This window comes from Pseudophryne corroboree, chromosome 7 (genome assembly GCF_028390025.1).
Source record: "Pseudophryne corroboree isolate aPseCor3 chromosome 7, aPseCor3.hap2, whole genome shotgun sequence".
NCBI lineage: Eukaryota > Metazoa > Chordata > Amphibia > Anura > Myobatrachidae > Pseudophryne > Pseudophryne corroboree.
In genome coordinates, this window is record NC_086450.1 from 114,264,718 (window position 1) to 114,291,272 (window position 26,555).

Genomic DNA, 26,555 nt, shown 5'->3' on the forward strand with positions numbered 1-26,555 from the left:
CCGTTAGTCACATTACAGTGCACAGTAGTGTCCGTTACATACATTACACAGCACAGTAGCGTCCGTTAGTCACATTACATTGCACAGTAGCGTCCATTAGTCACATTACACTGCACAGTAGCGTCTGTTAGTCACATTGCAATGCAGAGTAGCGTCCGTTACATACATTACACAGCACAGTAGCGTCCTTTAAACACACTACACCACACAGCAGCATCCGTTACTCACATTACACCGCACAATAGCGTCTGTTACTCACATTACAGCACACAGTAGTGTCTGTTAGTCACATTTCACCGCACAGTAGCGTCCGTAAGTCACATTACACTGCACAGTAGCGTCCATAAGTCACATTACACTGCACAGTAGCGTCCATTAGTCACATTACAGTGCACAGTAGCGTCCGTTACATACATTACACAGCACAGTAGCGTACGTTAGTCACATTTCACCGCACAGTAGCGTCCGTTAGTCACATTACATTGCACAGTACCGTCCATTAGTCACATTACACTGCACAGTAGCGTCCGTTAGTCACATTACGCTGCACAGTACCGTCCATTAGTCACATTACACTGCACAGCAGCGTCTGTTAGTCACCTTACAATGCACAGTAGCGTCTGTTACATACATTACACAGCACAGTAGCGTCCTTTAAACATACTACACCACACAGCAGCATCCGTTACTCACATTACACCGCACTGTAGCGTCTGTTAGTCACATTACACCGCACAGTAGCATCTGTTACATTACAGCACACAGTAGCGTCCGTTAGTCACATTACAACACACAGTAGTACCCTTATACACAGTACATCACACAGTAGAGCCCCTTATACATGTCACACCACACAGAAGAGCCGCTTATACACATTACACCACAGCAGAACCCCTTATACACGTTACACTACATTAGAGCACCTTATATATGTAATGCCAGGTAGAGCTGCTTAAACACATTATGCCAGGTACAGCCCAAACACCTCCTACCTTCCACCCAAACCCACCCCCCTACAGTCATTCATTAAATACTTATTCACATTGATGCTGATTTTATATATATATATATATATATATACACGTGATTCGTCCGGCACTCACAAATGAACAGCTTGCTTTGTAAGTGCTCCGGTGCCCTCCCACCAGACGTTGCGGTCCGTGTGTATGTAGAAGAAGGTATGCGGCGCCACTCAGTAGACGGGTAACAGGTGAAACAAGCGGTGCTTGATAAAGCACCGCTTGTTTCACCTGTTACCTGTCTCCTGAGTGCAGCCGCATACCTATATATATAGGTATATATAGGTATATATATATATATATATAAAAAGTTATTTGTGTATTGTTATTCATTCCTATTAAATTGCTTTTAAAAACAGCACAGTTAATTTAGATTGTCCAATAACTCTCTTTTCCCTGGTGGTCTACTGTGAAACATTCAGCAGGTGTTCACTATTCCCAACCCCTTATACACGTTTCACCACAGTGGAGCCGCTTATACACATTACACGACAGTAGAGCCGCTTATACACGTTACACCACAGTAGAGCCTCTTATACACTTTACACCACAGTAGAGCTGCTTATACACGTTACACCACAGAAGAGACGCTGAAAATGGGAAGGGAACCTTAAAGTTCTATATACAGTGGCACTGTCAGATGGCGTGAGCACAGGTGCCACTGCAGTGTCTCCACCCCATGCATACACTACAATAATAAGGGTATTGCAAGGGTTGGCTATCATGCATGGCCAGAGGTTTGGAAGTCCACCCGCATTTTACCCTGCACACAATATTTCTAGGCACTGTCACCGCACCCATGGACACTTACCCCAGGGCAGGTCGGTGGTCTTGGACTCTCTCCTTCTACTGCCTGTGTCCTTCTTGGTCCTGTGTCCCTTACTGTCTCCTCTTCTGTCACTGGCTACTGGAGGCGGAGCTGTGAGGAGTGACCAGAGACATTAAAGGAAGGGACAGGCCCAGAGGAGCGTGGCCCGGTTGAGAGGTGTGGCAATGGCCTCTCACATCCAAAAACATTCAGTAATACTATGCATAGTGACGCAAACTGGTGCCATGTGATCCAGAGGGGGGACATTTGTATGGGGGGGGGGGGGGATCAGTACACGGACAGGGGCTTTCTCCAACAGGGCAGGGGCACAGTAGCTGGTAACATGGAGCAGGAGGTATTCTCTGTTACTAATAGACATTATGTTGCCCCCCCCCTCCCCAATCACCACTCCTGTGGGCTCCTTAAACTGCCATGGAGAGAGTCTGTTCCCGGGTGCCATGAGGAGGAGAGGGGCGTTATTGCTGCTTACAGCTAGGAGGGGGAGGAGACTCTAACTGCTGCCGAGTGCCGTTCATAGGTCCCTTCACCCAAGCCAGCCCAACAGAGTGCAGTCTGTACCCACACTGTCCCACCAGCAGCTCTACCTGCACCTGCTCCGGCGCTACAGCTAGCGGCTCAGCTCAGATGTGCAAGAGCAGAGCCGCCGGCGACGCTGACCGGAGGGTGACCCACGGCCCACCACTGGCTCTGCGCGAGTGACGGTGGCTGTCACTGAGTGCAGTGCGCCCTCATCAGGCCGGCGCTCTGCGCAGCCGCGAAGGCAGGGGATTGATCCGGGTGGATGGCGCCTCCCTCATGTTTGGGGGGAGCGAGCTGCCCCCTTGCCCCCCCTATTCCGACGCCCCTGATTACTGGGTATACACATGTAAAATAACCCAGAGACTCCAGGGAGGTATGTCGTAATCACACAGTTACTCACTTTTCTGATTCGTACATACTGTATGTACTGTGGATGTCAAATTCAGTCACATCTCTTGCACCTGGCATGTGGTTGATGTAAGTGCTGATGATATTGATCACAACTGCTCTCCGGGAGGGAGGAATGGGGTGGTACTATCACGTAGAATCAGAATACGGACATATAGGGGTATATGCAATTGCGGTCGAATTCCCGAAATTGTCGAAAAACGGGACTTTTTCGGCAAAAAAAAAAAAATCGACAATGCAATACAGTACTTTCCGGCAAAAAAACGGACTTTCCAAATTCGACTTTTTGAAATTCGACTTTTGTCAAATTCGACTTTTCTGCAATGGTACAAATGCTGCAATTCGACAAAAGTATATTCAATTGAAGTTTGGAAATTCGACAACAGTGCTTTTAGACAGTAAATTTGTCATTTTCAATCCGCCACACTTTGGTGGGTGAAACTAATTAAAAAAATGTAAAACATGTTTTTTTTTGTGTTTTTTTTATTGGTAATAGCATATCTATTTATATTAGAAGGGATTAGGTACTTGGTTTGTCTTTTTGGGAGGCACAAGTATTATTTATATATTTTTTAAAATATATGTATATTTTTTTAGATGGAATGGTAAAATCCCGAAAAAAAATGGCGTGGGGTCCCCCCTCCAAAGCATAACCAGCCTCGGGCTCTTCGAGCCGGTCCTGGTTCTAAAAATCCGGGGGGAAAATGGACAGGGGATCCCCCGTATTTTTAAAACCAGCACCGGGCTCTGCGCCTGGTGCTGGTGCAAAAAATACGGGGGATAAAAAGAGTAGGGGTCCCCCGTATTTTTTACACCAGCATCGGGCTCCACTAGCTGGACAGATAATGGCACAGCCGGGGGTCACTTTTATACAGTGCCCTGCGGCCGTGGCATTAAATATCCAACTAGTCACCCCTGGCCGGGGTACCCTGGGGGAGTGGGGACCCCTTCAATCAAGGGGTCCCCACCCCAGCCACCCTAGGGCCAGGGTGTCCCCCCCATCCAAGGGCTGCGGATGGGAGGCTGATAGCTTTGAGAAAATGTAAAGAATATTGTTTTTTCCTGTAGTACTACAAGTCCCAGCAAGCCTCCCCCGCAAGCTGGTACTTGGAGAACCACAAGTACCAGCATGCGGGAGAAAAACGGGCCCGCTGGTACCTGTAGTACTACTGAAAAAAAAATACCCAAATAAAAACAGGAGACACACACCTTGAGAGTAAAACTGTATTACACACCTGCCGACACACACATACTTACCTATGTTGACCCGCCGACTGCCACGTCTCCTGATCCGACGATCCGGGGTACCTGTGAATCAAATTATACTCACCTCAATCCAGTGTCCAGATATAAATCCACGTACTTGGCAAAAAAACAAACCGCATTTACCCGGACCACGCACTGAAAGGGGTCCCATATTTTCACATGGGACTCCTTTCCCCGAATGCCGGGACCCCACGTGACTGCTGTCACCGAGGTCCCTTCTGCCAATCAGCGAGTGCAACGTCCTGGCACTCTGCTGATTGGCTGCACGTCTGAGCTGTCAGACAGCGCCTCGCAAAGCCTCTCCATTATACTCAATGGTGGGAACTTTGCGTCAGCGGTGAGGTCACCCGCGGTCAGCGGCTGACCGCGGGTAACCCCACCGCTACCCGCAAAGTTCCCACCTTTGAAAGTAATGGAGAGGCTTTGCGATGCGCTGTCTGAGGTCACACGCGCATACAGCCAATCAGGTGAGTGCAACGAAGTTGCGCTTCCTGATTGGCTGAAGGGACCTCGGTGACAGCAGTCACGTGGTGTCCCGGCATTCGGGGAAAGGGGTCCCATGTGTAAACATGGGACCCCTTTCAGTGCGTGGTCCGGGTAAATGCGGTTTGTTTTTTTGCCAAGTACGTGGATTTATATCTGGACACTGGATTGAGGTGAGTATAATTTTATTCACAGGTACCCCGGATCGTCGGATCAGGAGACGTGGCAGTCGGCGGGTCAACATAGGTAAGTATGTGTGTGTCGGCAGGTGTGCAATAAAGTTTTACTCTCAAGGTGTGTGTCTCCTGTTTTTATTTGGGTATTTTTTTCCAGTAGAACTACAGGTACCAGCGGGCCCGTTTTTCTCCCGCATGCTGGTATTTGTGGTTCTCCAAGTACCAGCTTGCGGGGGAGGCTTGCTGGGACTTGTAGTACTACAGGAAAAAACAATATTCTTTACATTTTCTCAAGGCTATCAGCCTCCCATCCGCAGCCCTTGGATAGGGGGGGACAGCCTCGGGCTTCACCTCTGGCCCTTGGGTGGCTGGGGGGGGGGACCCCTTGATTGAAGGGGCCCCACTCCCCCAGGGTACCCCGGCCAGGGGTGACTAGTTGGATATTTAATGCCACGGCCGCAGGGCGCTGTATAAAAGTGACCCCCGGCTGTGGCATTATCTGTCCAGCTAGTGGAGCCCGATGCTGGTGTAAAAAATACGGGGGACCCCTACTCTTTTTGTCCCCCGTATTTTTTGCACCAGCACCAGGCGCAGAGCCCGGTGCTGGTTTTAAAAATACGGGGGATCCCCTGTCCATTTCCCCCCCGGATTTTTAGAACCAGGACCAGCTCGAAGAGCCCGAGGCTGGTTATGCTTTGGAGGGGGGACCCCACGCCATTTTTTTCCGAGTTTTTTCCCTTTTTTACCCGTTTTTAAAAAAACGGAACAAATCCGTCAAATCGGCCGTTTTTCGGCAGCGGGACTGTCGAATCCGTTTTTTATTGCATATGGTCAATTTCGGCACCCACTTGCCGAAATTACACTGTGGAATTGTGTCGAATTGAAAAACGGACGATAATTTGCCGCGATTCGCCGCTAATTGCATATACCCCAGAGTCATATTAGCATTTCGTTCCACATTATGCGCAACCCATAATCCGGCCCAAAGTGTCTACCTTATAAAGAGGTCCCATCCACAAGCTACGCATTTATATAGAAGATGTTTTCTATGATGAGACGTATTACTGAAACAAGGAAAGCAAAACACATGTATAAATGAAGAACTTTTTTAGGAGGTGCAGGTTGTTAATAATAACATAAAGAACATTATCTAACTGGATCTTGTTACAGGAAAACAATAGTACATGGAGGGGCTATTATTCCACACCCATTTGGAATCAGTATTTTTGAGCATTTTGTGTATTTTACTGACTGGACCAAACTCGGCGTGCTGAAGGCCAATAAATTTAAAGACAACGCAACCTATCCGGTCTTTAGTGTGTCACAGAGGCCATATGGAATCACTGTGTATCACTCTGCCAGGCAGCCGTATGGTGAGATTATATTTCTTTTCATTTTAATTCAAATTGAATATTCATCCATTTGAAAGCATAATCTCAATAAGAATAATGCATAATGATCTTTTTATTTAAAATGTGTAGTGGCGACTGATCCATTGGGACTTGGTTGATGGATCATAACAATAGAGCACTTTACCAGGAACACTGTCCCTGCTAACCATAGTGTTAACAGCTGAATTTTGATGTGATGTTTATTATGCAGGGTTAGAATGAATATCAGATTCTCAATACAGCTGCTTAACATAGTAACATTGTTACGTAGTTGGTGAGGTTGAAAAAAGACCAGTAGTCCATCGAGTTCAACCTGAATATATATTATATTCCCTATTCTATTCAGGTTAAAGATATCCTCGGATATCTTTTTCTGTTCGAAAATTTATCTAACCCATTTTTAAACGCATTGACAGAGTCAGCCATTATAGCCTTCTCTGGCAGTGAATTCCATATTCGTATTGCCCTTACAGTGAAGAATCCTTTCCTGTGCTGAGTGTGAAATTTCCTCAAGCCTTAGTGGGTGTCCGCGCGTTTTATGTAGAGGTCTCTTAATAAACAAATCACCTGATAGCTCCGCATATGCCCCTTTATATATTTGTAAATATTAATCATATCTCCTCTTAGTCGTCTCATTTCTAGTGTAAACATAACTAACCTAGGTGGAGTGTTAATTATTACTGTTTCTCTAGTTGTGTCTGATGTGCGCTCTTCAGAGCACTCCTAATATACAGTACAAACATTGATAGTTTGTAGGGTTATCAAAGTGGACGTTTGGCATACTGTACCGTGTTTGTGGCGGCAGCAGCCATTTTGTTACTTGTGCCTCAGTGGTGTTATTACTTAGAAATGAATAGGCTGCAGTCTCATGAATTTTGCTCTTGCACACAAAATGTCTCCATCCACTTTGTAATGTCAACAGCAGCAGGTGTCAATTGTGTAATTGTATTTTTCTAGTGCCGAACCCTTGTGGAAACAATAATGGCGGGTGTGAGCAGATATGTGTTCTCAGTCACAGAACAGACAATGACGGGCTTGGATATAGATGCCGTTGCAGGCTGGGGTTTGATTTAGATCAACATGGACGCCGCTGCATTGGTGAGAATACGTTTAGATATTTTTTATGTATCTGTAATCTCTAGGGTTACCTTACAAAGGTACAGAATTCATGCAATACTATTTCGTATATGATGTCTGCATATATAAAGCTAACACATGCTATATTATTCATAAATAAAAAATATGCCGAGTATTGCTTGGGGGTTTGGCGGTGTATTACTCAGTGATTGCCCATTGTCTTCTATTCAGCCATTCTTACACCACAGATTTTTGTACCCTTTTCAGTGCTTTTTATATGTAGCAATCTTGATACATTGGCATACACCATTCAGATGCCTAAATTTTACAGGAGTGGGAATTTCTAAATTATTTTGTATTCTACTACAGGGATATAAATGTTATAAAAGTATCAAGGTGTGGCTATTTTTTCAGGTTTCTCTTACGTCCTAGGGAATACTGGGAATCCATTTAGTACCATGGGGTATAGACGGATCCACTAGGAGTCATGGGCACTATACAAGTTTTCCAAGTACCAAAGAAGATTTGGATCTCCTATCCACTGCGCTCCCCCGATATAAAAATATGCAAAGAAAAGGGAATGAACCTCTACTTATCTTAGGAGGTCGGTATTTTTTTCACACGTCCCACCTTCTTCTCATTAGATTTTATTACGAGTATTATTTGGATGATATTATTCCAATGGTCCAACAATAACCCATGTAAGAGAAAATAAAACACAATCTAGTGTAATACTGTCATGCAAATCCCTTCACTGGATATAACATAGATCCATACATTCGAATCTATAATAAGTGTGATCCACAAATATATATAAAATACAATTTTTTCAATACTAAAAAGTTCCAATCATAAAATGTGCTTCAGTCACATGAATACATGACACATATCCATTTTTACATCCAATAATTTGTGAGGGTGGCTTCCTACCAGATTTGGGAATTTTGAAGCGCTTATAAAAAAGCTGTGCAGATGTTTCAGCAATCCCAGGAAAAATCAGCTTCAATGGTCAGCACCCCGTCCTCTCCTCATCTGGTATGTCCGTCACAATTCCTCACCGTCAGCCGTCAACCAACGCGTTTCGATCAAATTCGCTGATCTTTATCAAGGCACCGTCAGCCATCAACCAACGCGTTTCGATCAAATTCGCTGATCTTTATCAAGGCATGCCTTGATAAAGATCAGCGAATTTGATCGAAACGCGTTGGTTGACGGCTGACGGTGAGGAATTGTGACGAACATACCAGATGAGGAGAGGACGGGGTGCTGACCATTGAAGCTGATTTTTCCTGGGATTGCTGAAACATCTGCACAGCTTTTTTATAAGCGCTTCAAAATTCCCAAATCTGGTAGGAAGCCACCCTCACAAATTATTGGATGTAAAAATGGATATGTGTCATGTATTCATGTGACTGAAGCACATTTTATGATTGGAACTTTTTAGTATTAAAAAAATTGTATTTTATATATATTTGTGGATCACACTTATTATAGATTCGAATGTATGGATCTATGTTATATCCAGTGAAGGGATTTGCATAACAGTATTACACTAGATTGTGTTTTATTTTCTCTTACATGGGTTATTGTTGGACCATTGGAATAATATCATCCAAATAATACTCGTAATAAAATCTAATGAGAAGAAGGTGGGACGAGTGAAAAAAATACCGACCTCCTAAGATAAGTAGAGGTTCATTCCCTTTTCTTTGCATATTTTTATATCGGGGGAGCGCAGTGGATAGGAGATCCAAATCTTCTTTGGTACTTGGATAACTTGATTGGGGTGAGGGTAACACCCCTTTTTTGGATTTCCATTCCCCTGCTGCTTGGGAAGCGCATTTTCAAACAGGTGTATTTCTGACCATTTTTTTGTATCCACTATAGAAGTTTGATTAGGTGGGCTGGCTCCTCCTTCTATGTCCCTCCTACCAAACTCAGTTTAGAAAATGTGCCCGGAGGAGCCGGTCACATCTCTGGAAGCTCCTGAAGAGTTTTCTGCATTTATTGTCTAAGTTTGTTATTTTCAGGCAGGACTGGATGGCATCAGCCTGCCTGCTTCGTGGGACTTAGGGGGGAAAACGGCCCAACCTCTCTCAGGGTTAATGGTCCCGTTCCCCGCTGACCGGACACTAGCTCCTGAGGGAACTATTCGTAAGCCCCACCATGGTGAGCATACATTCCCGCAGCACGCCGCCACCCCTAACAGAGCCAGAAGAATGAAGAGTGGTGAGTACTGAGCCAGCGTCCCGGTTAGCGGGTCACTGGCCATTATGGCGGCATGAGGGTACGGAGATGCACGGCTTCTAAACGGGGTGGACTGAGTCTCCTGACTGTGTACACAACAGCGCACACAGTACCCAGACTGGCACGACAGCAATAAAAGGAGGTTTGCTCTATTTTATGCACATAGACACACACAGCCAGTATAAAGAATAGTGGGAAGATCGCGCGCTATTGAAGGGGCGGGGCTTCACTATGAGCAGATCCAGCAGCTCACAAGCACCATTTTCCCTACTGCAGCTGACACAGACGCTGACTGACAGGGACGCGCAGCTCCTCCGGAGAGACACCAGATTACCTCAGAGGTACCAGGGGGTCATAGCGGGGGGGGGGGGGGGGGGGGGAGCGATTTATTAGTGTACTATGTCCCTAATCTAGGTACTTAGTCTGCGACGCGGCTGAGCTTGGCATTAGCGATAAGGGCGCCGTGTGCTGGTTCCATACTCTCTCTGTGTCTCCCTGGAAGGGCTCTTTGTGGGTTAATTGTGTATTTAACCTTTTCCTGTGTGTGTGTGCTGTCACTGCTACAGTATGTCAGGCAATGAGTGTGTTTCATGTAAGGCACAGTGTTCCTCTTCTCCAGGGGGTTCACTGGTGTGTACTCAGTGTAGTATCCCTTCCCAGGCCAGTGGGGCAGAACCAGTATGGTTGGACTCCATCAGGGGAATGATTTCCACCATTTCTACAAAATTATCTCAGAATGAGAAAGAGACGCAATACTTCAGACAGTATATTGCTAAGTTTATGAAAAAGGACTCAGTACCCAAACCAGCATCTCAGCCCCTGCCATTTGTCCGCAAAAACATTCTTTGGCCCATATCCTGCACTCTGACTCTGATAATGAGGAGTCAGAAATGGAGGAGGCTGAGGTGGACTCAGAGGTGGGGGAGGGTACACTGTCGCAGGGAATAGAGGCTCTCATAGATGCTATCAGGGAAGCCCTCAATATCCCTGATAAGGTGACAGAGAAGAGTGAGGAATCTTACTTTAATATAAAGAAAAAATCCTCAGCTACCTTTCCTGTGTCAAAGGAACTCAATACCCTGTTTGAAGAACCGTGGGTTAATCCAGATAAGAAATTTCAAATCCCTAAAAGGTTGTTATCATCTTTTCCTTTCCTCCTGAGGATAGGAAAAAATGGGAAAATCCACCGATAGTTAATGCATCAGTGTCCAGGCTCTCAAGAAAAATTGTATTGCCTGTCCCGGGTGCAGCCTCCCTAAAATACGCGGCTGATCGCAAAATTGAGACTACGCTCAAATCTTTGTATACAGCTGCTGGGGTGGCTCAGAGACCCACTATAGCATGTGGGCAGATTACGCAAGCCATTGCTAAATGGTCGGGTAATCTAATTGAGGGGTTAGACACCTTACCTCAAGAGGAGATTATTTTGCTCCTGCAATATATACTGGACTCTGCGAACTTTATGGTGGAAGCCATAAAGGAAATAGGATTGCTTAATGCACGCACTACAGCTATGGCAGTGTCGGCACGCAGGGGCTTATGGCTATGCCAGTTGACTGCGGACTCCAGGAAAGGCGTGCAAGGCCTACCTTTCACATGTGAGGCCTTATTTGGAGATGAACTAGACAAAAATGGATCTCCAAAGCTACTGCGGGTAAATCCACATACCTACCTTCTGCGGCTCCCCCAGCTAGGAAGGCCTATTCAGGATCCAATTTACACTCCTTTCAGACTGCCAAGTTTAGGGGCAAGACCAGAGGTTCTTCTACCGCCACCAGAGGTGCTTGAGGTAAACCACGAAAACCAGCTAATGCCGGTTCACAGGAACAGAGCTCAGGCTCTGCTTCCTCAAAACCTTCAGCATGACGGTGGACCGCGATGCCTGGAAGACAGGCAGGTGGGAGCCCTGCTAAAATCCTTCAGTCAAGTCTGGAGAAGATTGTGCCAGGATCCCTGGGTTATAGACCTTATATCCCAGGGCTACACACTGGAGTTCCAGGAGCTCCCATCTCACAGATTCTTCAAATCAAGCTTACCAGTTTCACAAGAGGCAAGATTAACCTTACAGGATGCCATTCAAAAACTGTTACAGACACAAGTCATTTTTCCAGTTCCACCTCATCTACAAAACAAGGGTTACTATCCCAGCTTGTTTGTAGTACCGAAACCGTACGGTTCGGTAAGACCGATTCTGAACCTCAAGTCGTTGAACCCATACTTACGAGTGTTCAATTTCAAGATGGAGTCTCTGAGAGCGGTGATCTCAGGTCTGGAGGAGGGGAAATTCCTAGTGTCTCTGGATATCAAGGATGCTTACCTTCATATTCCGATCTTCTTATAAAGGCACCGTCCAGGGAGCATTGTTGGAGAACATTGGTCTCTCGACCAGACTACTCCTGGATCATGGGTGGATTCTGAACCTACCAAAATCTCAGAAAGTATTCATTCCCTTGGAAAAGGCAATGATAATCCAGTCAATGGTACGGGCAGTCCTGAAGCCAACCCGGATATTAGTGCATTTCTGCATACGCCTTCTGGGGGAAATGGTGGCCTCTTATGAGGCGATTCACTACGGAAGGTTTCATGCGAGGCCCTTCCAGCTGGATCTGTTGGACAAATGGTCCGGATCACATCTTTACATGCACCAGAAGATTTGTCTGTCCCCAAAAGCCAGGATCTCCCTCCTGTGGTGGCTACAGACTTCTCACCTAGTCAAGGGTTGGAGGTTTGGGATTCAGAATTGGATTCTGCTAACACAGACGCAAGCCTCAGAGGTTTGAGCGCAGTCACCCAGGGGGTTCAGTTTCAGGTAATATGGTCAAGTCAGGAAGTCGTCCTTCCAATAAACATCCTGGAACTCAGGGCTATCTACAACGCTCTTTTACAGGCCTCATTTCTTCTTCAGAATCAGGCCATTCAGGTCCAGTCGGACAATGTGACGGCGGTGACGTACATAAACCGACAGGGCGGAACGAAAAGAGAGCCGCAATGGCATAGGTGTCAAGAATTCTCCTTTGGGCGGAAAAACATGCTGTGGCATTGTCGGCGGTCTTCATTGCGGGAGTAGACAACTGGGAAGCAGACTTCCTCAGCAGACACAACCTGCACCCGGAGGAATGGGGCCTCCACCCGTGGTTAACACGTCGGTGGGGGTATCCACAAATCGACATGATGGCCTCTCGACTCAACAAAAAGCTCAATGGTATTGTTCCAAGCCAAGAAACCCACAGGCTGTGGCGGTAGATGCCCTGGCAACTCCGTGGGTCTACCAGCTGGTGTACGTGTTTTCTCCACTTCCTCTGGTACCAAGAATTCTAAAAAGAATAAAAAGGGAAAAGGTTCAAGCAATCCTCTTTGCTCCGGACTGGCCACAAAGGGCCTAGTATGCAGATCTTCTTGAGATGCTGATCGAAGATCCGTGGCCTCTGCTGCTTCGCGAGGATCTTCTGCAACAGGGCCCATTTGTTTATCAATACTTACCATGGCTACGTTTAACGGCATGGAAGTTGAATGGCTGATTCTAGCCAGGAGAGGGATTCCTGACAAGGTCATCCCGACTATGATCCAAGCCAGGAAGGGGGTAACGTCTAAACATTACTATCTGGAAGAAATATGTCTCTTGGTGTGAGAGCAGACAATATTCTGCGGTGGAATTTCATCTGGGACGTTCCCTGCTTTTTCTGCAGCTGGGAGTGGATGTGGGCCTACATCTAGGCTCCATAAAAGTCCAGATATCGGCCTTGTCTATTTTCTTTCAGAAACACTTGGCTTCTCTCCCTGAGGTCCAGACCTTCTTAAAAGGTGTTCTGCACATACAACCTCCCTTTGTGCCTCCCACGGCACCATGGGATCTCAATTTGGTGCTGCAGTTGCTCCAATCGGACTGGTTTGAACCATTACAGGAGGTAGACGTAAAGTACCTTATGTGGAAGACCGTCACACTATTGGCCTTGGCTTCAGCAAGACATGTGTCGGAACTGGGGGCGTTGTCTTACAAGAGCCCTGCTTGATTTTCCATGAGGACAGAGCTGAACTCAGGACTCGTCGGCAATTTCTTCCTAAGGTGGTGCCCGTGTTTCACATCAACCAACCTATTGTGGTTCTGTTTGTTAGGGACGCCTCTGCTACTTCAAAGTCCTTGGACGTTGTAAGGGCTTTGAAGGTATATGTAAAGCGAATTGCTCGTCACAGGAAATCAGACTCGCTGTTCGTTTTATATGATGCTAACAAGATTGGGTGTCCTGTGTTAGGCGCGGCGGTCTTCGGCCGTGCCCTGACTGAGCAGCGGTCACGGCCGCCGTGCCTCTCTCCTTCCCTGTCCCCCGCACGGCGCCTAGCAACGCCAGGACGCCGTGCGCACGATAGCCGCCGGGTCCCTGGCAACGCAGGACGCCGTGCGTGCAGGGCCGCCGGGTGCATAGCAACGGGGACGCCACAGGTGGACCGCGTTCCCCGTTGCTAAGAATAGTTAATTAGGTTGCTCGTGCAGCAGGGCAGCTGCACGGCAACTAGTAATTAGGGTCTGGGGGCTGGTCCTGCTGGCCCTCCTGTTATTGGCCAGCAGGGCCTTTTATGTGAGCCAGCACACTGCAGCCCCGCCGGTGATAGCTTCTTGTATGCTGTTCCTGCCTTGTAGAACTCTGTTCCTGTCAGCCGTGTTTGGTGGATCTTGCTCCCTGCCCTTTGGTACTTTGGAGGTCCGAAGCCGGTCCTGGGAATCCTTCTAGTCCTTGCGAACCTGTTTGTCATCTGGGGTTCTCGCCCGGTTTCGTGAGTAGCGGCTTCTGCCGCGTGTTGCGGCCTATGCCGCTTAGTGTTTACTTTACTGTGAATTGGTGCATTTGCGGAGGTTTCCGCTTTCACTGTCCTCCCCGGAACTCGGCGGTGCCGTGTAGGGGAGTGGACAGTGGTTTCTTTGTAGTTCTTTTTCCTTTGGCGGCGTGCCGCACATACGTTTAGTTTTTAGGTAGTTTATAGCCCCTAGCGTGGTTGTTTCAGTTAGAGGTCCCCTTGTTATTACCCTGTCTCAGTTCACGCCTTGTCTCTCTTTAAGACCTGAGGGGGCATCGGAGTTGGGCAGACCTAATCCGCCCTTCATACGCGGCTGCCATGGGCCCAAGAAACCATAGTCGTTCAGGCGTGAATTGATAACACGGGTAAGACAACGGAGGTAGGGTGCTAGGGGCTATTTCCTTCCCATTTCCCAATCCCAGCATTCCGTCTTGGTGCTCAGGACTCACTACATAAGATCTCCCCTGTCCTGAGCATCAGGATCGTAACATCCTGCTTCAAATCAGTCAATTGCACGCTGGATCAGGCTCACTATCCAGCATGCTTATTCCACAGCAGGCTTGCCGATTCAGAAATCTGTACAAGCCCACTCAACTAGGTCGGTGGGTTCCTCTTGGGTGGCTGCCCAGGGTGTCTTGGCATTACAGCTCTGCCGAGGAGCTACTTGGTCGGGTTTGAACATGTTTGCAAAGTTTTACAAGTTCGATACCTTGGCCTCTGAGGACCTTCAGTTTGGTCTGTCAGTTCTGCAGGAACCTCAGCACTCTCCCACCCGGTTTGGGAGCTTTGGTACTTCCCCATGATACTAAATGGATTCCCAGTATCCCCTAGGATGTGAGAGAAAAAAGGATTTTAATTACCTACCGGTAAATCCTTTTCTCGTAGTCCGTAGGGGATACTGGGCGCCCGCCCGGTGCTTCGCTCTTCCTGCACTGTTACTTGATTAAATTATGTTGTTGGGTTCAGCTGTTGTTCCTGTTTACAAGTTTTGGTTAGCATGTCTTTCCTCTTGTTATGGTTGTGCAGGTTCGAATTCTCACCACTTTCCTTTACTATATCCTTCTCTCAAAGTATGTCTGTCTCCTCGGGCACAGTTTCCTAGACTGAGTCTGGTAGGAGGGACATAGAGGGAGGAGCCAGCACACCTAATCAAACTTCTATAGTGCCCAAGGCTCCTAGTGGACCCATCTATACCCCATGGTACTAAATGGATTCCCAGTATCCCCTACGGACTACGAGAAAAGGATTTACCGGTAGGTAATTAAAATCCTATGTTTTCAAATAAGCAAATGAATTTGAGGTGCACACAGTGCAGTATTACAGTTTTTAGGTTGTTATTCAGAGTTGTTAGCAAACCAAGGCCCTCATTCCAAGTTGTTCGCTCGCTAGCTGCATTGCAAACGCTAGGCCGCTGCCCTCTGGGAATGTATCTTAGCATAGCAGAATAGCGAACGAAAGATTAGCAGAATTGCTACTAAATTTTTTCTTGCAGTTTCTGAGTAGCTCCAGACCTACTCCTAGATTGCGATCAGCTCGGTCCGTTTAGTTCCTGGTTTGACGTCACAAACACGCCCTGCGTTCGGCCAACCACTCCCCCGTTTCTCCAGACACTCCCGCGTTTTTCCCTGACACGCCTGCGTTTTTTAGAACACTCCCGGAAAACGCTCAGTTACCACCCAGAAGCGTCCCTTTCCTGTCAATCACTCACCGATCAGCAGTGCGACTGAAAAGCGCCGCAGGATCCACAGCAAATCTACTAAGTTTTGTGTAAAATAACTTAGCGCATGCACGCTGCGTGCCATGCGTATGCCCATTTAGCAACAAACCGCAGCATAGCGAAAATTGGCAACGAGCGAACAACTCGGAATGTCCACCCAAAAACGTTAGCAACTGGGCAAAACCATGTTACACTGCAGGTGGGACAGATGTAACCCGTGCAGCGAGAGTTAGATTTGGGTGGGGTGTGTTCAAACTGAAATCTAAATTGCAGTGTAAAAATAAAGCAGCCAGTATTTACCCTGCACAGAAACGAAATAACCCTCCCAAATGTAACTCTCTCTGCACATGTTACATCTGCCCCACCTGTAGTGCAACATGGTTTTGCCCAATTGCTAACTTTTCTGGTTTGTTAACAACTCTGAATAACCCCATTAATCTGCTGTTTAATCAGATTGTAAATCAATAAACAAGTGATTGCATCACACACATGAATTTGTTAATCTGAGAGAACAGAGGACATTGTTGTGATGATTGTCACCCATATGTGTTGATTCCTTAACACCTGAGCAGAGAACAAGTGGATTTAGCCATTGGATAGTAATGTGTGTGCTGAGCACCAACAGCCCTGTATATATACCGTCAGAGGAAAGCGATAAAGTATATAATATAATATAATATAATATAATATAGTGTAATATTGTTTAAGACATTGAATTCTGTAATTTATCTGCAGGTGTACAGAAGTTCCTGCTCTTTTCATCCCAACTGGCAGTGCGTGGAATTCCATTTAACCTCTCCACACAGGAGGATGTAATCATTCCCATCACAGGAGTCCCCTCCTATTTTGTAGGAATAGATTTTGATGCTCAAGATAACAGTATATTCTATTCAGACACTGCAAAAGACATGATCTACAAGCAAAAGCTAGATGGGTCAGGTAAATGTAGATCTTGAGACAACTGCTTTGTACTACATTGTGGAGTATGTTGGTGCTATGTAAAAACATTTTTTTCACCAACTTTCCCCTCTATGAAGTAAGTTTGTTCTCTGGTGATCTTCAGATAATGACATAAAACAGTACATAAAAAAAAAGGTTTTCCACTAATGGGGGGTATCTAACGCCTAGATCTCACCCATCTTGTCTTATTCATAGCCAGACATGTCTGGAATAATAAAATATAGTCACAAATACAATTGCATTTTTGTGGCCAATTCAGGGACAATTACAAGTGCAAATCTCAAACTGCGTCTCCCTCCCCTTGACTGCAACTCCCTCCCCTCCTGTCCCTGAGTGAGATGTGATTAGATTAGGACTGGAGGCATGGTGTCGGTGTGCATTTGCAATATGTGAAAAATTTGTGATTGCACACTTTGTGACTACATGCCCACATCACACCCTTACTGTACTTTGACTGTTATTGCACACGTCGTGATTACAGGCCCACACCACTCCCTTACTGTACTTTGACTGTGATTGCACACTTGTGAATACACGCCCACATCACACCCTTACTGTACTTTGTGATTGCACACTTGTGAATACATGCCCACACCACACCCTTACTGTACTTTGACTGTGATTGTACACTTGTGAGTACATGCCCACACCACACCCTTACTGTACTTTGACTGTGATTGTACACATGTGAATACATGCCCACATCACACCCGTGTGTACACATGGTGAGATTTATCTGTCCAATCTGTCTGGTGAGAACAAAAATCTGGTAATGGATGAGAGCAAATGACAATAGACCATTTGCTCCCAACCACTGGAAAATAGACAATGGTTGTTCAAACAAATAGTTTAAATCAGTTTGTTTGGAAAAATGTGTTAAATCAATAGTTTTAATCAATTTTCCAGTGTTTGGGAGAAAATGGTTGATTGTCATTTGGTCTCATCCATTGCCAGATTTTTGTTCTCACCAGACAGATTGGACAGATAAATCTCACCATGTGTACACGTACTGTACTTTGACTGTGATTGTACACATGTGAATACATGCCCACATCACGACCTTACTGTACTTTGACTGTGATTGCTCACTTGTGAGTACACGCCCACATCACACCCTTACTGTACTTTGACTGTGATTGTACACATGTGAATACACGCCCACATCACACCCTTACTGTACTTTGACTGTGATTGTACACATGTGCATACACACCCACATCACACCCTTACTGTACTTTGTGATTGCACACTTGTGAATACACGCCCACATCACACCCTTACTGTACTTTGACTGTGATTGTACACATGTGAATACACGCCCACATCACACCCTTACTGTACTTTGACTGTGATTGTACACATGTGAATACATGCCCACATCACACCCTTACTGTACTTTGACTGTGATTGTACACATGTGAATACACGCCCACATCACACCCTTACTGTACTTTGACTGTGATTGCACACTTGTGACTACACGCCCACATCACACCCTTACTGTACTTTGACTGTGATTGTACACATGTGAATACATGCCCACATCACACCCTTACTGTACTTTGACTGTGATTGTACACATGTGAATACATGCCCACATCACACCCTTACTGTACTTTGACTGTGATTGTACACATGTGAATACACACCCACATCACACCCTTACTGTACTTTGACTGTGATTGCACACTTGTGACTACACGCCCACATCACACCCTTACTGTACTTTGACTGTGATTGTACACATGTGAATACACGCCCACATCACACCCTTACTGTACTTTGACTGTGATTGTACACATGTGAATACACGCCCACATCACACCCTTACTGTACTTTGACTGTGATTGTACACATGTGAATACACGCCCACATCACACCCTTACTGTACTTTGACTGTGATTGTACACATGTGAATACACGCCCACATCACACCCTTACTGTACTTTGACTGTGATTGTACACATGTGAATACACGCCCATATCACACCCTTACTGTACTTTGACTGTGATTGTACACATGTGAATACATGCCCACATCACACCCTTACTGTACTTTGACTGTGATTGTACACATGTGAATACACGCCCACATCACACCCTTACTGTACTTTGACTGTGATTGTACACATGTGACTACACGCCCACATCACACCCTTACTGTACTTTGACTGTGATTGTACACATGTGAATACACGCCCACATCACACCCTTACTGTACTTTGACTGTGATTGTACACATGTGACTACACGCCCACATCACACCCTTACTGTACTTTGACTGTGATTGTACACATGTGACTACACGCCCACATCACACCCTTACTGTACTTTGACTGTGATTGCACACTTGTGAATACACGCCCACATCACACCCTTACTGTACTTTGACTGTGATTGCACACTTGTGACTACACATCCATTCCAGCCATGGCCTCGAGTTATACACAGTCTCTACTTACATTTGAGACTCAAAAAGAAAGCAGATTGCAAAAGCTGATCATAGACAATGTGAAAAATTTAAACTTGAGACAAAAATATCACAAATAACACTTCAGACTAAGGGGTCTATTTACTAAGCCTTGGATGGAGATAAAGTGAACGGAAATAAGGCACCAGCCAGTCAGCTCCTAACTGTAATTTTTCAAACCCAGCCTGTAACATGGTAGTTAGGAACTGATTGGCTGGTACTTTATCTCCATCCAAGGCTTAATAAATAGACCCCTAACTCTGAATGAAGCCCTTAATGCAGTAGGTTTTCTGGTTTAAAAATGGTATGCATTGGGCAGGCGTATGATTCGTAGATATTGTAAAAGCATTTTTAACACGTGCATAAAAAAATCTATATATTATGCAAAACTAAAAAAAGCATTTACAGTGTTTGTGAATCTTACAGTAGCCGGACAAGATCCTACAATACTCTATTTTTCTTATATCTGTAAACTGAATTTTTACATCTTAACATAGGTAAATGATCCAATAAAAATTCACAGCTGCTGTCTCCCTATTATGTATATACTTAAGAATTAGTAGTCATTGGTCAAATGATCCTTTTAAGCTGATAAACTCATCAATGTCATACAAGGCATTTAAGATAAATCTGACTTTGAGGAGTGTGGAATGTCTGCGGGAGGCTTCCCAGTGCTGGCCGGTGCCAGTTTGTTAGGGTACTTTGCATAGCACAGTATGCAGGACTGAGAGGAGGCAAAGTATTCCAGCTTGGTAGACTTATTCCATACCAGTGTCTCCGATTAGAAATAGATGAGAAAGCAAAACATGTTTAGCAAGAACTTGGCATTAGCTTTTAGGCCAAAATTGTGATCACATTTGTTATAACCAGTAACATGTCAGTGCATGGTGCAGTTAGTCTTTATATGACATTGAGATGAGGCATTCATATATATATTTGCAATAATAAATATATAATAATTGGTGATTATGTGATAGGTACAGAGTGAATGAAGTTAAAGACGCTCTGCTTTCATCAGAGAGATAGGACAGATGACATGATAGACATACTGAAAATGTGTATTCAGCTGTTCCTGTCACCTACACAAAGTTGAAGCAGATGGAAATGACGGGGCAAATGGATAGGGATAAGCAGACTGATTGATACTGTATGTCTCCTATATATATTCTGACAGATATGGAAAATCAGGTTATTTCGCTGTTTACAAGGAGAAATAAAGGGGGTAATCCAGACCTTATCGTTAGGGTGCGTTTTTTAGCATCCCTGCGATCAAGTAGTCGCCGCCTACAGGGGGAGGGGAAATTTGCTGTGTAAGTGTGCGTTCGGATGTGTTGGAGAGACTGCACAAACTAATTTCGTGCAGTCTCTGCGCAGCCCAGGATTTACTCTTCCAGTGTGATGATCGGGGCCGGAGCAGACCTCAGAAACCCTCCCTCCAAACGCCTGGTCCCTCCTGTGTTTTTCCGGACATTCCTCAAAAACGGTCAGTTGCCACCCACAAATGCCCTCTTCCTGTCAATCTCCTTGCGTTCGCCGGTGCAATGGGATTTTTTGCACCATCCCGTCGCTGCCCAGCGCTCCCCGTCACTGCGGACCGTTGCGCCTGCGCATTGCGGTGCAAACGCATGCGCAGTTCAGACCTGATCGCCCACTGAACGCACAGCAGCAATCACGTCTGAATCGGCCCCAAAGAACACATGGATAGGAAAGACACAAGGTCGTAGCTACCATAGGTGCATGGAGTGCAGCTGCTATGGGGCCCAGAACTGAGAGGGGCCCACCTTACCTGTCAAAGGTATATGTGTCATATAATTAAAAAAAATGTAGATGGTACATACAGCAGAGGCCCTTACAGACTTGCCTTTGGGCCTGCAATATATCTAGGTATGCCCCTGGACCTGATCATTGTAATGTGGTATAAAATGAACTGGGGGCACTGTAATGTGGCAAATATGAAGTGGAGACTAGAGATGAGCGCCTGAAATTTTTCGGGTTTTGTGTTTTGGTTTTGGGTTCGGTTCCGCGGCCGTGTTTTGGGTTCGACCGCGTTTTGGCAAAACCTCACCGAATTTTTTTTGTCGGATTCGGGTGTGTTTTGGATTCGGGTGTTTTTTTAAAAAAACACTAAAAAACAGCTTAAATCATAGAATTTGGGGGTCATTTTGATCCCATATTATTATTAACCTCAAAAACCATAATTTCCACTCATTTTCAGTCTATTCTGAATACCTCACACCTCACAATATTATTTTTAGTCCTAAAATTTGCACCAAGGTCGCTGGATGACTAAGCTAAGCGACACTAGTGGCCGACACAAACACCTGGCCCATCTAGGAGTGGCACTGCAGTGTCACGCAGGATGTCCCTTCCAAAAAACCCTCCCCAATCAGCACATGACGCAAAGAAAAAAAGAGGCGCAATGAGGTAGCTGACTGTGTGAGTAAGATAAGCGACCCTAGTGGCCGACACAAACACCGGGCCCATTTAGGAGTGGCACTGCAGTGTCACGCAGGATGTCCCTTCCAAAAAACCCTCCCCAATCAGCACATGACGCAAAGAAAAAAAGAGGCGCAATGAGGTAGCTGACTGTGTGAGTAAGATTAGCGACCCTAGTGGCCGACACAAACACCGGGCCCATTTAGGAGTGGCACTGCAGTGTCACGCAGGATGTCCCTTCCAAAAAACCCTCCCCAATCAGCACATGACGCAAAGAAAAAAAGAGGCGCAATGAGGTAGCTGACTGTGTGAGTAAGATTAGCGACCCTAGTGGCCGACACAAACACCGGGCCCATTTAGGAGTGGCACTGCAGTGTCACGCAGGATGTCCCTTCCAAAAAACCCTCCCCAATCAGCACATGACGCAAAGAAAAAAAGAGGCGCAATGAGGTAGCTGACTGTGTGAGTAAGATTAGCGACCCTAGTGGCCGACACAAACACCGGGCCCATTTAGGAGTGGCACTGCAGTGTCACGCAGGATGTCCCTTCCAAAAAACCCTCCCCAATCAGCACATGACGCAAAGAAAAAAAGAGGCGCAATGAGGTAGCTGACTGTGTGAGTAAGATTAGCGACCCTAGTGGCCGACACAAACACCGGGCCCATTTAGGAGTGGCACTGCAGTGTCACGCAGGATGTCCCTTCCAAATAACCCTCCCCAAACAGCACATGACGCAAAGAAAAAAAGAGGCGCAATGAGGTAGCTGACTGTGTGAGTAAGATTAGCGACCCTAGTGGCCGACACAAACACCGGGCCCATTTAGGAGTGGCACTGCAGTGTCACGCAGGATGTCCCTTCCAAAAAACCCTCCCCAATCAGCACATGACGCAAAGAAAAAAAGAGGCGCAATGAGGTAGCTGACTGTGTGAGTAAGATTAGCGACCCTAGTGGCCGACACAAACACCGGGCCCATTTAGGAGTGGCACTGCAGTGTCACGCAGGATGTCCCTTCCAAAAAACCCTCCCCAATCAGCACATGACGCAAAGAAAAAAAGAGGCGCAATGAGGTAGCTGACTGTGTGAGTAAGATTAGCGACCCTAGTGGCCGACACAAACACCGGGCCCATTTAGGAGTGGCACTGCAGTGTCACGCAGGATGTCCCTTCCAAAAAACCCTCCCCAATCAGCACATGACGCAAAGAAAAAAAGAGGCGCAATGAGGTAGCTGACTGTGTGAGTAAGATTAGCGACCCTAGTGGCCGACACAAACACCGGGCCCATTTAGGAGTGGCACTGCAGTGTCACGCAGGATGTCCCTTCCAAAAAACCCTCCCCAAACAGCACATGACGCAAAGAAAAATAAAAGAAAAAAGAGGTGCAAGATGGAATTGTCCTTGGGCCCTCCCACCCACCCTTATGTTGTATAAACAAAACAGGACATGCACACTTTAACCAACCCATCATTTCAGTGACAGGGTCTGCCACACGACTGTGACTGATATGACGGGTTGGTTTGGACCCCCCCCAAAAAAGAAGCAATTAATCTCTCCTTGCACAAACTGGCTCTACAGAGGCAAGATGTCCACCTCATCATCACCCTCCGATATATCACCGTGTACATCCCCCTCCCCACAGATTATCAATTCGTCCCCACTGGAATCCACCATCTCAGCTCCCTGTGTACTTTGTGGAGGCAATTGCTGCTGGTCAATGTCTCCGCGGAGGAATTGATTATAATTCATTTTAATGAACATCATCTTCTCCACATTTTCTGGATGTAACCTCGTACGCCGATTGCTGACAAGGTGAGCGGCGGCACTAAACACTCTTTCGGAGTACACACTTGTGGGAGGGCAACTTAGGTAGAATAAAGCCAGTTTGTGCAATGGCCTCCAAATTGCCTCTTTTTCCTGCCAGTATAAGTATGGACTGTGTGACGTGCCTACTTGGATGCGGTCACTCATATGATCCTCCACCATTCTTTCAATGGTGAGAGAATCATATGCAGTGACAGTAGACGACATGTCCGTAATCGTTGTCAGGTCCTTCAGTCCGGACCAGATGTCAGCAACAGCAGTCGCTCCAGACTGCCCTGCATCACCGCCAGCGGGTGGGCTCGGAATTCTGAGCCTTTTCCTCGCACCCCCAGTTGCGGGAGAATGTGAAGGAGGAGATGTTGACAGGTCGCGTTCCGCTTGACTTGACAATTTTCTCACCAGCAGGTCTTTCAACCCCAGCAGACTTGTGTCTGCCGGAAAGAGAGATCCAAGGTAGGCTTTAAATCTAGGATCGAGCACGGTGGCCAAAATGTAGTGCTCTGATTTCAACAGATTGACCACCCGTGAATCCTTGTTAAGCGAATTAAGGGCTCCATCCACAAGTCCCACATGCCTAGCGGAATCGCTCCGTGTTAGCTCCTCCTTCAATGTCTCCAGCTTCTTCTGCAAAAGCCTGATGAGGGGAATGACCTGACTCAGGCTGGCAGTGTCTGAACTGACTTCACGTGTGGCAAGTTCAAAGGGCATCAGAACCTTGCACAACGTTGAAATCATTCTCCACTGCGCTTGAGACAGGTGCATTCCACCTCCTATATTGTGCTCAATTGTATAGGCTTGAATGGCCTTTTGCTGCTCCTCCAACCTCTGAAGCATATAGAGGGTTGAATTCCACCTCGTTACCACTTCTTGCTTCAGATGATGGCAGGGCAGGTTCAGTAGTTTTTGGTGGTGCTCCAGTCTTCTGTACGTGGTGCCTGTACGCCGAAAGTGTCCCGCAATTTTTCTGGCCACCGACAGCATCTCTTGCACGCCCCTGTCGTTTTTTAAATAATTCTGCACCACCAAATTCAAGGTATGTGCAAAACATGGGACGTGCTGGAATTTGCCCATATTTAATGCACACACAATATTGCTGGCGTTGTCCGATGCCACAAATCCACAGGAGAGTCCAATTGGGGTAAGCCATTCCGCGATGATCTTCCTCAGTTGCCGTAAGAGGTTTTCAGCTGTGTGCGTATTCTGGAAACCGGTGATACAAAGCGTAGCCTGCCTAGGAAAGAGTTGGCGTTTGCGAGATGCTGCTACTGGTGCCGCCGCTGCTGTTCTTGCGGCGGGAGTCCATACATCTACCCAGTGGGCTGTCACAGTCATATAGTCCTGACCCTGCCCTGCTCCACTTGTCCACATGTCCGTGGTTAAGTGGACATTGGGTACAGCTGCATTTTTTAGGACACTGGTGACTCTTTTTCTGAGGTCTGTGTAAATTTTCGGTATCGCCTGCCTAGAGAAATGGAACCTAGATGGTATTTGGTACCGGGGACACAGTACCTCCAACAAGTCTCTAGTTGGCTCTGCAGTAATGATGGATACCGGAACCACGGTTCTCACCACCCAGGATGCCAATGCCTCAGTTATCCGCTTTGCAGTAGGATGACTGCTGTGATATTTCATCTTCCTCGCAAAGGACTGTTGGACAGTCAATTGCTTGGTGGAAGTAGTAAAAGTGGTCTTACGACTTCCCCTCTGGGATGACCATCGACTCCCAGCAGCAACAACAGCAGCGCCAGCAGCAGTAGGCGTTACACGCAAGGATGCATCGGAGGAATCCCAGGCAGGAGAGGACTCGTCAGAATTGCCAGTGACATTGCCTGCAGGACTATTGGCATTCCTGGGGAAGGAGGAAATTGACACTGAGGGAGTTGGTGGGGTGGTTTGCGTGAGCTTGGTTACAAGAGGAAGGGATTTACTGGTCAGTGGACTGCTTCCGCTGTCACCCAAAGTTTTTGAACTTGTCACTGACTTATTATGAATGCGCTGCAGGTGACGTATTAGGGAGGATGTTCCGAGGTGGTTAACGTCCTTACCCCTACTTATTACAGCTTGACAAAGGGAACACACGGCTTGACACCTGTTGTCCGCATTTCTGTTGAAATAGTTCCACACCGAAGAGCTGATTTTTTTGGTATTTTCACCAGGCATGTCAACGGCCATATTCCTCCCACGGACAACAGGTGTCTCCCCGGGTGCCTGACTTAAACAAACCACCTCACCATCAGAATCCTCCTGGTCAATTTCCTCCCCAGCGCCAGCAACACCCATATCCTCCTCATCCTGGTGTACTTCAACACTGACATCTTCAATCTGACTATCAGGAACTGGACTGCGGGTGCTCCTTCCAGCACTTGCAGGGGGCGTGCAAATGGTGGAAGGCGCATGCTCTTCACGTCCAGTGTTGGGAAGGTCAGGCATCGCAACCGACACAATTGGACTCTCCTTGTGGATTTGGGATTTCGAAGAACGCACAGTTCTTTGCGGTGCTACTGCTTTTGCCAGCTTGAGTCTTTTCATTTTTCTAGCGAGAGGCTGAGTGCCTCCATCCTCATGTGAAGCTGAACCACTAGCCATGAACATAGGCCAGGGCCTCAGCCGTTCCTTGCCACTCCGTGTGGTAAATGGCATATTGGCAAGTTTACGCTTCTCCTCCGACAATTTTATTTTAGGTTTTGGAGTCCTTTTTTTACTGATATTTGGTGTTTTGGATTTGACATGCTCTGTACTATGACATTGGGCATCGGCCTTGGCAGACGACGTTGCTGGCATTTCATCGTCTCGGCCATGACTAGTGGCAGCAGCTTCAGCACGAGGTGGAAGTGGATCTTGATCTTTCCCTAATTTTGGAACCTCAACATTTTTGTTCTCCATATTTTAATAGGCACAACTAAAAGGCACCTCAGGTAAACAATGGAGATGGATGGATACTAGTATACAA

The 26,555-nt window shown here is 46.5% G+C and overlaps 1 protein-coding gene across 1 annotated transcript in view; it reads left to right on the forward strand.

Moving 5' to 3' along the window:
• LRP2 (LDL receptor related protein 2) overlaps positions 1 to 26,555 on the forward strand; it is a 449,269-nt gene that overhangs the window by 133,695 nt on the left and 289,019 nt on the right. The window contains exons 16-18 of the mRNA XM_063932587.1: positions 5,871 to 6,073; positions 7,049 to 7,189; positions 16,659 to 16,862. Of these exons, the coding sequence (XP_063788657.1) occupies positions 5,871 to 6,073; positions 7,049 to 7,189; positions 16,659 to 16,862 (548 nt within the window). The remainder of the gene's footprint in view (positions 1 to 5,870; positions 6,074 to 7,048; positions 7,190 to 16,658; positions 16,863 to 26,555) is intronic.